Source organism: Podarcis erhardii, assembly GCF_964252035.2.
Source record: "Podarcis erhardii genome assembly, chromosome: 17".
Classification (NCBI taxonomy): Eukaryota; Metazoa; Chordata; class Lepidosauria; order Squamata; family Lacertidae; genus Podarcis; species Podarcis erhardii.
Window position 1 is genome coordinate 10250516 of NC_138515.1, and position 15587 is coordinate 10266102.

The following is a 15587-nucleotide window of genomic DNA, read 5'->3' on the forward strand; positions in this document are numbered from 1 at the left end:
AAAATGCAGGCGTCATGGAGGGTCAGTTGTGGGGGAACAAGAAATGTCCTTCTTTTCATCTGAGGAATGTTGGAGGATATGCTTCTGATGTTCCTAGGAACAGGCTTGCAGTCCTTCTCCACATTCTGCTGATCTAGGCAAAAATGCACCCATTTATTAATACTGAGTGTACTGAGTGGGTGTCTTTAGGGTGCTGTAACAATCATAAAAGTTATTACAGTCATACCTTGGGTTGAATGTGCTTCAGATTGAGCGCTTTCGGGTTGTGCTCCGTGGCAACCCGGAAGTAACGGAGCGCGTTACTTCTGGGTTTTGCCGCTCGCACATGCGCAGATGCTCAAAATGACGTCACATGCATGCGCGGAAGCAGCAAAATGCGACCCACACACGTGCAGATGCACCGTCGTGTCTTACGTTCTATTCAGGATGCGAACGGGGCTCTGGAACGGATCCTGTTCGCATCCCGAGGTACCACTGTATTCTTTTATTATCAAGCACCCGTGTGTTTTCTTATTGGTTGCACTGATTTTTCTCTGCCTTTCTCCCCCTCTCTGTTTGTCTGTACTGCACTTGTACTGATCGCAGGTTTCCTGGGTTTGTCTCATCATGAAATGAACTTGTCAGAACTCCAAGCACCATAGTTAAGCTAAATTTCCAGTGCATTTTCTGATGTCAGACAATAGGTGGCAGTATAACCCACTTGATGGACAGACTCCCAGGAAATCCACCTTTCAGGTGAGCCAACCTCCCATTCCCCACACCCTCCTCTTTTGTTATTGCAACCCAGCTAATGTAAGGTCAATTGGGTTAGCTTTTGGGTAGATGTGGGAGCTGTTCTGAGCATGCTCAGAAGCACACTCTACAGGGCAGATGTAAAGAAGGGAATGGTTGTTAGTTTGGCAGCTTGGTTATTTAATTAATATTTCCTAACAGAGAGAGAGAGAGAGAGAGAGAGAGAGAGAGAGAGAGAGAGAGAGACGTGGGTGGCGCTGTGGTCTAAACCACTGAGCCTCTTGGGCTTGCCGATCAGAAGGTCGGGGGTTCGAATCCCTGTGACGGGGTGAGCTCCTGTTGTTCGCTCCCTGCTCCTGCCAACCTAAATTAAAGTTAATTTGTAAATTAAGTTAATTTGGATCTGCAGAAAATATTAAAATTAAATTTAAGGAACTGTAGAAAAAGGGGGAAGGAAGACGAGTTTTGAAATGTCAAAATGATGGTAAAATTAGTGAAATGTATAAACTTGAAAAGTACAAATACATTTATTTTTTTTAAGAGTAAGCTGTTCTGCCAGGCTTAGCTCACCTTAGGAGGGACTAAGTAATCAAAACTTTGTTCCCCTGGCCTACTTGAGAAGCTCAGCATGTGAAGAGCTTTATGGCTCTTAAAGGCCACTCTTGAGTTCCTAGACCAATAATTTAGGAACTTCCACCACTATAGCGTAACCAAGTTTCACTGCCTACCCAGCTGTTCTGGCTGATTTATGGAAAAGCTCATGAACCTGATCCCTGAAGAGTTTGTAAGTACGTAAACAAATTTTTAGCTTATCAAACGTGGTCTTTTCCAGCCACTTTCTCTCAGCCTATCCTACATCACAGGGTCGCTGTGAGGATAACATAGGCATAGAGAAAAGGAGACCCACCCAAACCACCTTGAGCTCACGGGAGGAAAGGCGTGGACCCAGATTTTGAATCGGTGGAGGGATGCGGGAGGCAGATTTGGATTCATGAAGACTTGACCTAAATAGCAAGGAAAAAGAATCTGGGACACAACCAGGATATTCAGATCTAAGAACAATGGACATTATATGTAGGTCATCAGGAAATCCGATGTGTGCTACACTTGATCTTAGCCAAAAGGCCGAGAAGTGTGTGGACTTCCGGGTTAGCGCCATCGGCAATGGCGGAGCTCCTCTGACTTAGAGGAACCCGCTCCACGAAAATCGGGTCTTGCCACCGCGGCGAAGGTGGAGACCCTTTAGAAATCCCAGGCGGATGAAGCCTGGGAACGTGGGATTCGGCTGACACCAGAAGCGCCCTCCCCTACCCGTAGGGAAACCCCTTTTTGGGGGCTCCGAAACGATGTGGGGTGAGCGGCGCGGTGTTTTGAATCGACCGCTATTTTTACGGAGTGAAGCCGCACAGCCGTTGCCAGAGAGCGCTGACTTTTTCTTGTGTACAATTGGATTTCAAACAACAACCCGTGAGTAGAACGGGAAATTGGGTTTTTAAAACAATTTAATTTGGCAAGGAACGGGGGAAGGTCTAAACAGGAAGTCCACCTCCCCCTTCTGTAAATAGACTGAAGCAAAGAGTTTGTTAACTAAGGTCTTGGAAAGTTCTACGTAAAGGATTAAAACTTCACTGATTGAAACTATTACTTATACTCCCTTTGGAAGCAGGGGAAGCCTGCTGGAGAAGGTAAAATTTTGGAACTGAAGCGTCACGTCTCCAAACCCGGGAGAGGTCCGCGAGGAGCCCATCAACAGTGAATAGACAGGTTTGACAGCTGCCAAATTTGACAACTGTCAAATTTGACAGCTAGCTGTTAAGATACAAAGAAAGACTTTGTTTCCATTGTCCGTTTCTGCATTTAAAAAGAAGGAAAGGTAACTGGAATTGTTATTAATTTACTTTTGAGACTTTTGGGACTGTGCTGGAAGGATTGATAGACTGCTTTCCTCTAGAGGGAGTTTTGGGACATTGTCACAATAATGCAGCTGGGAAATTAGCCTAAAGATAAAAAAGAGTTTTTAGGCTGGGAAATTAGCCTAAAGATAAAAAAGAGAAACTAGCTTTGACCTTGGACATTTCAAGGATGTCGGTGGAGAAAGAAGTTACGCTTGCATTGAATAGGACATTTTATCTGTTGGGAAAGCTGCATGAACAGATAGATGCCATGGCTACCAGCGTTGATATTTTGGGAGCAAAAGTGGGCATTAGTAAAGAAGTCGACAAGAATCCGGTACGAGAATCTTTCTCAATTGAACAAATTGAAGAACCAGAGAAGGAGAAAGTTGTTGTTAAAGTGATGCAAGGGGGAGCTTTAACCCTACAGAGACAATTGGAGGATTACAAGTTGAGGCCTTACATGATTGTAATTAGGAGAAGCCAGTTTTTGGAGATGGGAGCCTGGCTTGATTTGGAAAATGAAAAGTGGAGAGATCACCCTATGTGGGGATCAAATGACTTTTGGGATATGAATTTGAGCCAGGAGGGGATCGAAGTTTCTGGGGCCTTTGGACTCGGAAGAAGTGTGAAACAAGATTGGGAATACTTTATGGGCCCTATCTTTAATTATGGAAATCTGGCAGACTTGATAAGAAGGAATATGACCATCGTTGGGTTGCAGCTCCCCCGAGAACTGCTTTTTAATATTAAAGATTATCAAGAAGATCGGCAGATGGGACATGAAAAAGACTTAAGAGCCTCGGATTTGAGATCTCCAGGTTGATGGACTGTTGTAAGCCGATGGAACTGTTGATAGGGGCCGAGACCGGGGAGGGGAGACGGCGAAAGAAAATTGGGAATTTAAAGTGTATATATTGAGATTTATTTATTTTTTTAAAAAATTGCTTTTAATGAGAGATGGAGAAATCGTGGAATGGAATTTTTATGACCCTAGGGGAAATATCTTAAGAGAATAGGTTTAAATATATCAGTTTTAATGAGAAATAAGATTAAATAAAGTAAAAGTGGATGGTTAATTGGTGAAAGAGAGAATGGAAAATTACAGTATATTAAGATAAAATTATTAGGATAAAAATAAAGATGAAGGATTTGCTGAAATATCTATTTGAACTAGAAAACAAAGAGGGGAGGTGTGAGGCGGTCAAGGAAATAAGTCTTAGAAAGAAAATTATGTAAAGGTTTAACTTGGTTTTTTTCTGTTTTGATTGTATGTATTTCCTAATTATTTTTTTCCTTTTTATCTGTTTTTCCTTTTTTCCTTTTTTTATTTTTTGCATTTTTTCTTGGAAATGTCTTGTTTTTCTGTATTGTGTTTTCTTCCTTTTTTTGTAATGTTTTAAAACCTGAATAAATATTATTATTTTTTTTAAAAAAAGGAAATCCGATGTGTGGTTGTGTGCTGGAACAGGCACCCCCATATTTGTATGTTTGTATAAGAGCAAGAATGCAGGGTGTAATCCATGCTCCTACAGGCTGTGCAAACTGCATTCTTGTCTGAATCACCCCTTGCAGCTTTTTACTTTTCGTAACTGCATTTTAAATTTGCCAAAGCGTTTCATAGTCTTTTATCCTCACAGCAACCCTGTAAAGTAGATCACAGTACAATTTTAGCAAAGCAACAAGAACAGTACTCTCGCTAAGCTTTCATATATATATATATATGATTTTCAGTTATATATATATTTCAATAGTTTCAATAGTACAGTCATTCTAACATTTCAAAACTCGTCTTCCTTCCTCATCTTTCTGCGGTTCCTTAATTATTATTTTTTGTACATTTCCTGCATATTTTAGATTAATTTAATTTATCCTTTTATTCATCTACTTTAAATATATGCTCCTATGAAACTGCAGGTTACTACAATAATCCTGCCAATGTTTTTATCTGTTTACAATTTATCTGTGAATATTCAATAAACCATTTCCATTCTTTTATTTTTAAAAATTGTTATCTTGATTTCTTATTCTTCCGGGAAGTTTCGCCATTTCTGCATATCCCATAAGTTTTCGTATCCATTCTTCCTTTGCTGGGACTTCTGCTGTTGTAAACAAAATCTGCCCTTTTTCCCTTACGGGGTATCCAAGAGCCCATACAGAGTCCTTATGTAGGTTCCCTATTGGTAGGAGAAAATAACAGAGGCCAATAAGAGAATATTGAGAAGCAAAGCAGCTAGTAAGCCTGATCTTTATTGATCTGTTGCAACAGGGTGCTCCCCTCACATGCAGGAGGGAGGAGGGACCCAGAACAATGGCGCTCAAGACCTTATATAGGCATTTTAAATTCACTGCCCTGGAGCTCAAGACCACCCCTCCATACATCATACATACATCATAGAAAAGGTGGTCTAAAACAGAAATCTGAATGACTTGTTTATCTCGTCTGACAGGTTACCTGTTTAATGGTCACTTGATTGGATTGCCTGCTTACTTGATTGGATTGCCTGGGGAGCCTGGCCAGTCTTTTGTAATGATAAATACTTAGTTCCTGGGCCAGGTCACAGGCTCACACCCTATTCAAACACAGACATACCCTTAAGACAGGATTTGTGAAGGAAAAGACAACGGGGAGGCTTTTCCATTTTCCTTTGACCTTGCAGAGAAAACATTTGGTCAGTTTGGGAATCAAAAATGGTTCCAGGTCGGTCTTCCTGGGCTGATCTATGTAGGTGCTTGGTTGGTACACTTATGAACATTTAACATATATCTAAGACCTCAAAATTCCTATCACACTGCTACTTTCCATTTTGGGGCAAGTAGCATTTTTGCCGCTGTAGCAGCATACATGAATAAGTTTCTATACATTTTAGGTAGTTCTTACCCTATAATTCCACAAAGGACAGCTTACTCTTAATGTTAATGTTAATTACAGTGGTACCTCAGGTTAAGTACTTAATTCGTTCTGGAGGTTCGTTCTTAACCTGAAACTGTTCTTGACCTGAAGCACCACTTTAGCTAATGGGGCCTCCTGCTGCTGCCGGGCCGCTGAAGCACGACTTCTGTTCTCATCCTGAAGCAAAGTTCTTAACCTGAAGCACTATTTCTGGGTTAGCGGAGTCTGTAACCTGAAGCGTATGTAACCTGAGGTACCACTGTAGGCTCAAGCATACTGGTCAAATGAGGCTGGTTATCCCACATTCTGAACCAAAGTAAGATGTTTTTCCATTTAGTGAGGTGCAAACTATTTGCAAAAACAGCAATGCTTAAATGTCTGCAATATCTTTGCAAGGGTGGATGATGGGGAGAAAACCATGCCCCTGTGAGCTCTCATTGGCCACAACCCCATGACTTCTTGGGAGCCCCATCAGGTCTAGTGGGCACCAGCTGCCACCGGTTCTCCCCCTGCTGTGCCTTCTGCTCACAATTCTGACTTTGCTTTGAAGGTCATCTGACGCAGTTGTTTACACCGGGACTCAGCCTCAGGCAGGTGATCACAAGACCTAGAAATGCTAAGAATTAGCTGGGCCAGCTCATGTCCAGGACAAGAGGAGAGAAGGGGGTGGTGGCAGCGACGGCAGCAGAAAGTTACGAAACAGGAACATCCAGTAGGAGAAGAGGGCACTTTCCTGAGTCATGCTGCTGTTGTCTATTCCTCCTCCTCCTCCCTTCCTCTTGCAGAGTTGCTAGGATTTCTCTTCACACAGCGCAGCATTCATTCCACAAGCTCCTGAGTCGCAGCAGGACTGTGCACAACGCCATGTGCCCTGCAAAAGGGACACTGCCTTGCACTGATTCACCCCCACCAGCCACATCAGTGTGACTAGCTAATTCCCAGCTGGGTAGGGAAGAGACAGTTTTGTGCTGCATGTGATAGTTAGATCAGCACTGCAAATTATAAGCAAAGCTGGAGGTGTTTATCTGCAGTGCTGTGGCATGGAAATAACAAAGATTTCTTTTTATTTTATTTTAAATTATTATTATTATTATTTTGCGGAAATAGCAAAGCTAACTGGAAGAATCCGATATCAGGGCAATGAGAAATTCCAAAAAGAATGGTCCAAATTTATGGTATACTTAGAGAAAACTGTACATAAATAACGACGCTCACAGGACTGAAATTAAACTCATAACGTTTATTGTAAACATTTGGTTAGACCACAAGATGTAATGCTGTAATATAATAAGGAAGGTATGTCGAAAGTATAATACAAACATTTATTAAGGAATTATAGACATTTATAGAATGTATATATAGTAATCACACTTAAGTAAGAGCAATGTAGAGAAGGCAGAAGAGGAGTGGAGGGAAGTTAATTCGGATAAGATATAGATTGAAAGGAGAATAATATTGTTAAGCTGTATTGTGTTTAAGATATTTGGAAAAGAGATAATAAAAATTATTGGGGGGGGGGGAGGAAATAACAAAGATCTCAGACAATTTCAGCTGGTGAGTGTTAGATGATGGTGTCCAACTGAAAACCACATGTGCTTCTGAAATCTGGTGGTTCCCAAACTCTCACCCCCCACCCACCCACATGGATCACTTGAAAATTGCTAATGGTATTGGTGGATCACTTAATGATTTTTCCTCCCTGCTGTAGGAATTGCACTGCCCTGTGCTAGACAGTTTTTTCTTTGTAGCTGTATTTTTAATGCCTGCTTTATTTCTTAATACCGTATTTGATTGTATTATCATTTGCATTCCGTAGAATTCAAATGGCAATAAAAGAAAACACAATATAGGGAATAGCAGCAAAAATACAATTTAAAAAATCAATGTTAATTTTTAATGCATATGTGCTGTGGACCAACTGAATGAAGCTGGTCCATGGACTAAAAACTGGGAACCCATGCTTTAAGGCAAGGAAACTCTGGTTAAGAATCCTTGCATCGTTTATGTGAATGTTCCATTTCTATCCCACCTTTCCTCCAAGGCTGATGTTTATGGTTCTCCCCCTCCCTAAGAACGCTGAGAGGTAGGTTAGACAGAGATACTGTGACTGGCCCAAGGTCACCCATTGAGCTTGATAGTTGAGTGAACCCTGGCCTCCTGTGTCCTAGTCAAACACTCTAAGCAAGGCCCCTCTCATGGACTTAGTTGGGTGCAGAGGTGTAGAGGGAGGCACCAGCTGGGGAACCCCAAGGGAAGAAGGCTGAGAGCCTGGGTATTGGTGGTAGGACTACAATGAGTGGTCAGAGGGAGAAGAGGGAGCAGCCTAGGAGGAAGTGTCTGAAGCTGAAGAGGTAACAGGGCTTAGTGAGCAGAGAGAGTCTGCGACAGAGAGAAGTCCGGAACCAGAGGCAGAAGCGGAAGCTGGAGTGGAGGGTGTTCAAAAGGCAGGGATGACTCAGGCTGGTGAAGAAGGTAGTGTGCCTCCTCCTCCTGCAGCGACCAGCTCCCTTGCCTACTGTTCTCCCAGAACCAGAAGAGATATGATGAGAGAGGAACAAAGACAGGCATGACAACTGTCTCAGATTGCTTGGGAAGGATCTGGGAGAAGAGAAAAATTTGGTAACTGTGGGAAGGCCTTTAGACTGATGGGGCAAGATTGACCAAGGCAAGTTCCTGTGCTCACTGGGCCTGGCCTCCTTAAGCCGCCCTTGTTTCCTTGAGTAAGGGGTTAACAAGGTATCATTGGAACCTAGAAGCCACCAAAGCTGCTTCTCTGGCGGAGAGGGCAGCGGTGAGGAGGGCACACCAATGGAGGCGCCTCGTGGATTCCTCTGCCTAAGGTGGCTGTCTCAGTTTGCCTCAGGGATGGGCTACCCTGAGCAGCAAGGATGGCTGCTTCAGACCGCCATGCCCACTTAGAATAACAGAACCACAGAATCATAGAATTGTAGAGTTGGAAGGGAACCCGAGGGTCATCTAGTCCAACCCCGTGCAATGTAGGAATCTCAACTAAAGCATCCATGACAGGTGGCCATCTCGCCATAGGATTGGCCCCATAGGCATGAGAAGCATTTGGAAAACCTGCTAGGCTTGCATGGCCTACCTTTTGCCCAGTCTGAGCAAATGATTAACAGAGGCTGTAGCTAGATTTCTCTTTCTGGCTACAAAAACACGGAAGGAAATATCCCCCGTTTAAACCTATCCTGCTGTTCTCATAGGTCACAATTTTTAAACTAGGTATGTACATGCTTGCTTGTATACAAATGACAGCGAATAGGAGCAGCTACCTGCACGGCTTGCCCACCTGCCCTCTCCCTCTTGGAAAGAACAGCCGGCAGGTCGGCAGGTCGGATCACCACGGTGGAGGGAATTCCCGTTGCTCTGTCCAAGCTCCTGCCAACCTAGCTGTTTGAAAGCATCCCTGTGCAAGCAGATAAATAGGTACCACTGCGGCGGGAAGGCAAACAGCATTTCCATGCACTCTGGCACTTGTCGAATACATGCCTATCCAAATTAACTTACCGGTAACTTATTCTTTTATTTATCACACACACACACACACACACACACACACACATGTAACTGCAGGTTATTACAATAATCCTGCCACTGTCTTTATCTGTTTACAATTATCTGCAAATATTCAATAAACCATTTCCATTCTTGTATAAAAAGTTTGTTATCTTGATTTCTTATTTTTTCGATAAGTTTCACCATTCCTGCATATTCCGTATGTCTTTGTATCCATTCTTCTTTTGCTGGGACTTCTGCTTCTATCCATTTTGGGGCAAGTAGCGTTCTTGCCGCTGTAGTCGTATACATGAATAAATTTCTATACAATTTAGGTAGTTCTATCCCTATAATTAAGGGACACGGGTGGAGCTCTGGGTTAAACCACAGAGCCTAGGACTTGCCGATCACAAGGTTTGTGGTTCAAATCCCCGCGACGGGGTGAGCTCCCGTTGCTCGGTCCCTGCTCCTGCCAACCTAGCAGTTCAAAAGCACGTCAAAGTGCGGGAAGATAAACGGCGTTTCCGTGCGCTCCTCTGGTTCGCCAGAAGCGGCTTAGTCATGCTGGCTACATGACCCGGAAGCTGTACGCCGGCTCCCTCGGCCAATAAAGCGAGATGAGCGCCGCAACCCCAGAGTCGGCCACGACTGGACCTAATGGTCAGGGGTCCCTTTACCTTTACCTATATTATAAACATGTCAATAAATTTTTCAAAAACAAGGTTGCTATCTATTTATATCCACATGCCCAGATTTATATCTATACTATAGCATGCAAAACACCTGTGAGTGTGTATACTTATCACCATCAATTTACTGTTTTACATCCTATGCTATAACTTTCCCACCAGCCAAGACGGGACTTCGCAGCTCCTTTAATGGGGGGCAGTGGGAGCGCTCCACTGACCACCCCGAGGGTTGCTGGCCCAGGAAATGTGACGCTTTTGCCACCCTTCTCCGTTAACAGCCAGCAGAACTGCAAGGCACTTGGTTGGGGCACCAGGACGGCGATCTTCTCGAGGACGGTGCAGCCGGAGCTTCAGCCGAGAGACTCGGCGTCCGTTTTGGCAGGCGGACGGCCCTCCCCGCTCGCAGCCCTTGCAATGGTGCAATCTAAGAGGCGGGCCGGCGGGAGGCCGATGCAGATTCGGCGCCGGCGACGTCACAATGCCCGGGCTCGGAAGGCGCGCGCGTGCGCACTGGGTGGCCTTTGATCAGCTGCTGGAGAAACAAGCGAGCGAGAGAGGATCGCGCGCGGGGTTGCAGCGTCGGGATCGCTTTTCGTCCGCCAGATCCTTGCAGGCATTGCGAGCTGCCGGTTCGGAGGGAAGAGAGAGAAAAGGAGGGAAAGAGGGGGAGGGAAAGAAAAGAAGAAACTTGGCGTCTTGGGACAAGCCATGAAGTTCCAGTACAAGGAAGACCACCCTTTCGAGTACAGGAAAAAAGAAGGGGAGAAAATCCGGAAGAAATATCCAGATCGGGTGCCTGTGAGTGGTGCAATAATCGTGCTTTTTGTGTGTGTGCATGATCTTGGCTGGGGGGTTGTTTGGAGGCGAGGGAAGCAGGCTTAAAGATTTAAGGGAGGGAGGAGACGGGTGCCTTTGGCCTGCCAGGTCCCCAGTATTAGAGGGCCGGAATGCAAAGGCTCCTGCGCTTTCCTGGACTTGAGGTCTGGTGGAGAGGAAGGAGTTAAATTCCCCTGTGCCACCTCCCTCGTCCCCCCCCCCCGACGCGCCGCCAAGCAAACATGGAGGCAGAAGGACAATGGATGTGTTAATGATGTCACCTTCAGAAGGAGATTCGGGAGCTCTCTCCCCCCTCCACCATCCCAAATGTTGAGATGCATCTCTTTCCCCCTGCCCTAGATTCTGGCCTGCTTTTGGAGCCTCTCCATCTCCTGGTCCTTAAATGCCAGAGTAAGAAGCAGGCGACTGGAGCGGGGAGGACGCAGGAAAAGCAAAGTCATGGTCTCACAAGCGCCTCACATTTGCCCCATCTTGTTCTGGCCCTTCAAAGCAATCCGTGATTGCAGGAGTGTGCACCTTGCTTCACAATTTTGCCATGACTCGGGATATTTGTCTAAGCCGGAGCGAAATGAGCTTCAATTCAGAATAGCAAAGCGCAGCTATTACTGTATTATTTTCCTCTTTCGTCATGTGCCCCTTGCCGCCAAGATAGTTTCATTTCATTAATGTTGTTCCCCCCCCCCCCCCGTTGGCAGATGGGCAGACTGAGGTTGCCTTATAGGAGCGGTTGGATACTTGTGTCGAAATATTCCCAACCTGTCAGATGTTCTTGGCAACCACTTAGCCTGGGGAGTGGGGGGTGTTCCCACATTGAAGGGAGATGACACAGGATCAGATCAGTGCGGCAATTTCAGTGGCACTTGCAGTACATCAGCCCAGGGGGAATTCCTGGGGAGGAATGTCTGGCATGATGATGGTGATGATTAAACTGTAAACAATCTCAGAACTAGAAGAACAGACTGTGTAACTGAGGGCTGGAAGAGTAGGGGATTAGGCCAAGGCTGGAATAGGGCTGTGTGGGAAAAGCATAAGGCAGCCGAGTTTGTGGCAAGTGCTTTTGGCCTAGTATGGCGCTTCATTTGCAGGAAGAATGGAAGACTGATCCCGTCAGAGGCCTTTGTTTTTGTTGTTCTGTGACTGTGCAGGGCATTTTTCAGCTTCATGCCGGTGTCTGGTGAGGCTCCCTCTGGCCTGTGGCAGAAATGAAATCCACACTGGCAAAGCACAGGCTTCATGTACCAAAAGGTACAATTGTCTGTGTGGGAAGATCCTTTGAAACGCCTGGCAAGGGTGGGCCAGAGCATCCTTGCGTTTCCTCTCTTCTGAAGGCTGGTTTCAGTTCCACCGGCTTTTCCACTGCAGTGCACCCAGCATGCACCCTTTTCCTTTCTATAACAGATCCGTGGCCACAGCAGATGCTACCTAATGACAGACATATCTGCCAAGAGCCTGCGTTATCTTTGTTTTCTACAAAACAAGTAGCCTTCAACAAAATGATTGTCTCGTGGAAGGTTTCTGTTCAGGAGGAGCCAGCCATGCTTCCTAAACATTCTTTTCCATTCCTCTTCCTCTTCCTCTCCTGTTTCCTATTCTGCATCCTTGGTCATCATTCTGTGCCCTTTGCACATGCTCAGTTCTCACTGCACTGAGTTGTTCCCCCCCCCCCGCTACTTTTGCAGCTCTTGGGGTTCCCCCAGGTCTCCCTCCTGTGCAAGGCTACATAATGATCCCCCCAGAGTGAACTGAGTTTGCTATTACGTTTATGAGATCTTTGCTTTCTGCAGCTATATTTTTTTAAAAAAACACACAAAATAAAACATTGCAGAGTTTTAAATTAGGGATAAGCGAGGACAAGGGATGAGAAAGAGGTGGCGATAGCTGAGGTGATACCTTTCAGCTCAAATGTCTTTGCGATCTTATGTTTTACTAACGCAAGAAGGCTGCATCGCTAACCACCTTGTTTGTTTTTGTGCTCCATAGTGCATGTCCTCTTGGACTGGTGTTCTTCCAGGATTTTGCAGGGTCCCTCTGCAAGATACCTTCAGTGCTCCCCCTTAATTTCAGAAGAAATAGCACAAACGAACAGGATTATCTCATTGTGCCTCAAAGCACCTTCTTTGGTGCTCTTTGCAATGTGAAAAATACATGTGCAGGGCCTTAGCTCCCAATGGATCCAGCCCTGCTCCCCTGCCCCCCCCCCAAATTCCTTTGTCTCTTAACTCATTGGTTTCCTACCCCCTGTAGCATACACACACAAACACACACACACACACACTTTCTCTCTCTCTCTCTCTCTGCACCAGTAAGGTCTATAAACTTCAATATATATGTCTTGTTATATGAACTAGGGGAAACTAATGAAATGGACAGGTTTTCATGCAGTGACCAACCTGACCCCATGGAATGCCTGCTGCGGAAAATTAGGAAAGCTAACAATTCAGCGGTTGTTGGGTTGTTGTTGTTTTTAAATTCATGGAGTCGGGGGCATTTTAAACTTGTTCAGTGGAGGTGAATAAATATTCCATGGCCGTGTTACTGAGACAAAGATTTGAGACTTGTTTTGATATAAAAGGTGAAGGATAAAAGTAGGCTCAAGTGAGAAAATTTGCTAGGCGAAAGATGCAGTGTGTCTGCACCACACAGCAATTTCAACAAGCTTTCCCTTAGAGGCAGCCCAAGGAAGGTTTTTTTTAAATGGTGTCTAGATAGAGATATATTGGGTCAAGGACAGCACATTTTGGGTCAAGGACAACACATTTTGCCACTGGCGTATCTGAAAGCAGTAGTTTTGAAGTTTTACAGGCAAATGGAAAGTTGTTTAAGTAATTTCTTTTGCAATATATTCAGAGTCACTCTGTACTAACACAAAACTAGAAACATTTCTGAGAAAAATATATGTATAATACTTAAAGTTCGAAACTGATTTTGAGGTCTAGACCCACTAGCAGTATATATATAAAATGCACGTTTAAAACAGCAGCTTTAACAGACTGAATGAAGTTGCATATGAATAACCCAGATTTATATATGTGTAAGTATTAGGTAGCCTTAGAAACTATGAAGAGGAGTCAAAAGTTTGTGGATGTAAACAATCATCTCTTGTTGCTATTTTTCTTGTTATGCGACTTGTGTTCCTACTGTGGAAAGTTCATGGGATATTTTCTTTCTAATCCAACTGAGGACCCTCACATTGCTGTGTTTTACTTGGCTTGAATTTTGACATGCATCCTTTCCTTATTAAGCTCTACAGAGAGAATTTGCAGTTACAGGGAAAGGTAGCATAGCTTCTCTTGTTTTCTTTGTTCTTATTTTTCTTCCTGCTCCTTTTTTTGTCCAGGTTATTGTGGAGAAGGCGCCCAAAGCCAGAGTACCTGATCTGGACAAGAGGAAGTACCTGGTTCCATCTGATCTCACAGGTAAACAAGTCACATTCTGTAATCTGTTTTTGCATTGGTATTTAAGGAATGTTTTTCAACAAGTTGGTGGCCTCCTCTTTCCCTCAGTCTCATTGCCTTCGGGAAAACTTTTTGTTATCTTCATAGCACAGCGTGAGAAACTCTGGTGAATGCTGTTTCATGGAATTTTAACTCAGTGGTTCTCCGCACCTTGGGCGAACGTATCCAGCTGTTCTTGAAAACAACCTTAACAGGTTGTGTGATAGGAATTTTATGGTCTTAGATATATGGTAATGTTCATAAGTGTACCAACTATGCACATACATAGATCAGCACAGGAAGGCCAAGCTGGAACCATTTTGATTCCTAAACTGAGCAAATGTTTTCTCTGCAAGGTCAAAGTGGGAAACCTCCCATTGTCTCTTTCCTTCACAAATCCTGTCTTAAGGACACATTTAAGTTATGAATAGGGTGTGAGCCTGTGACCTGGCCCAGGAACTAAGTATTTATCACTACAAAAGAATGGCCAGGCTCCCCAGGCAATCCAATCAAGTAACCTGCCAGACAGGAGATAAACAACAATAGGAGAGAAAAAACATTCAAATTTCTGTTTTAGACCCCCTTTTCTCTGATGTTGGTATGATGTATCTGGGGTGGTCTTGATCTACAGGGTGGCAATTTCAAAAGTCTTTATAAGGCCTTGCGCGCCATTTTTCTGGGTCCCTTCTCTCTCCTGCGGGTGAGGGGAGCACCCTGTTGCAACAGTTCAATAAAGATCAGGCTTACTAGCTGCTTTGCTTGTCAGTATTCTCTGGTTGACCTCTGTTATTGTCTCCTACCAATAGGGAACCTATGTAAGGACTCTATATGGGCTCTTGGATACCCCATAAGGGAAAAGGGCAATTTTTTTTTACAACAGTTGCCAGCGTTCAGATTTCTCAGCTGCTAAGCATCCTTCATAGAGATTACAGGCCATCCATCTGCTAGTTGTCATCCCCCAATTAGGACCAAAATAACAAAACAAAGCTAACCTTGTGGTTACTTTGCCCCCCCCCCAAGCAGAGAATTGTACCCTGGCCATTTATCCTCTTGCATACCAAGTATTTATTCTTTTATGGTTCTATAAAACAAATCTAAATAAGATTGATCAGTGGGGAAATTGCAGTTCTGGATTTAAATTTCACCATGATGGCACTTATAACTTCCCTAGGTTGTATTACAGTGGTACCTCTGGTTACATACTTAATTCTTACGTAAAGTCCAAGGATAGTCAGGTCCAAAGACTGTCAAGTCCAACGATTACAATGTACAGTTCCTGTTGGCAATGCCATTTCATACTGATATCTTCCTTCTGCATCGTCCTATGTCTTAAAAGTGTAACAAACGAACTTGCCTTCTGCATAGTCCTAAGTCTTGAGAGTGTAACAAACAGAGCTACTTAGTAACAATAAGGCAGCTGATGATAGACCAGTTCTCAGGATATATACCCTTGTTTAGCCCATTGGGCTTCTTCTTTTTTTAAAAAATGAATATTTATTAGCATTTTCAAAAAACACACAAAAACAAAATTATACAAAAAATAACAGAAATACAAAAAAAAACCAGTTAAAAACACATAAAATTACTTATTTTCATTTAA

The 15587-nt window shown here is 44.0% G+C and overlaps 1 protein-coding gene across 1 annotated transcript in view; it reads left to right on the plus strand.

Annotated features, from left to right (window-relative positions):
- The first annotated feature begins 10210 nt into the window (after nt 1-10210).
- The window catches only part of GABARAPL1 (GABA type A receptor associated protein like 1), a 28412-nt gene continuing 23035 nt past the window's right edge, over nt 10211-15587 (plus strand). Inside the window, exons 1-2 of the mRNA XM_081845727.1 lie at nt 10211-10514; nt 13891-13969. Of these exons, the coding sequence (XP_081701853.1) occupies nt 10425-10514; nt 13891-13969 (169 nt within the window). The 5' untranslated portion in view covers nt 10211-10424. The remainder of the gene's footprint in view (nt 10515-13890; nt 13970-15587) is intronic.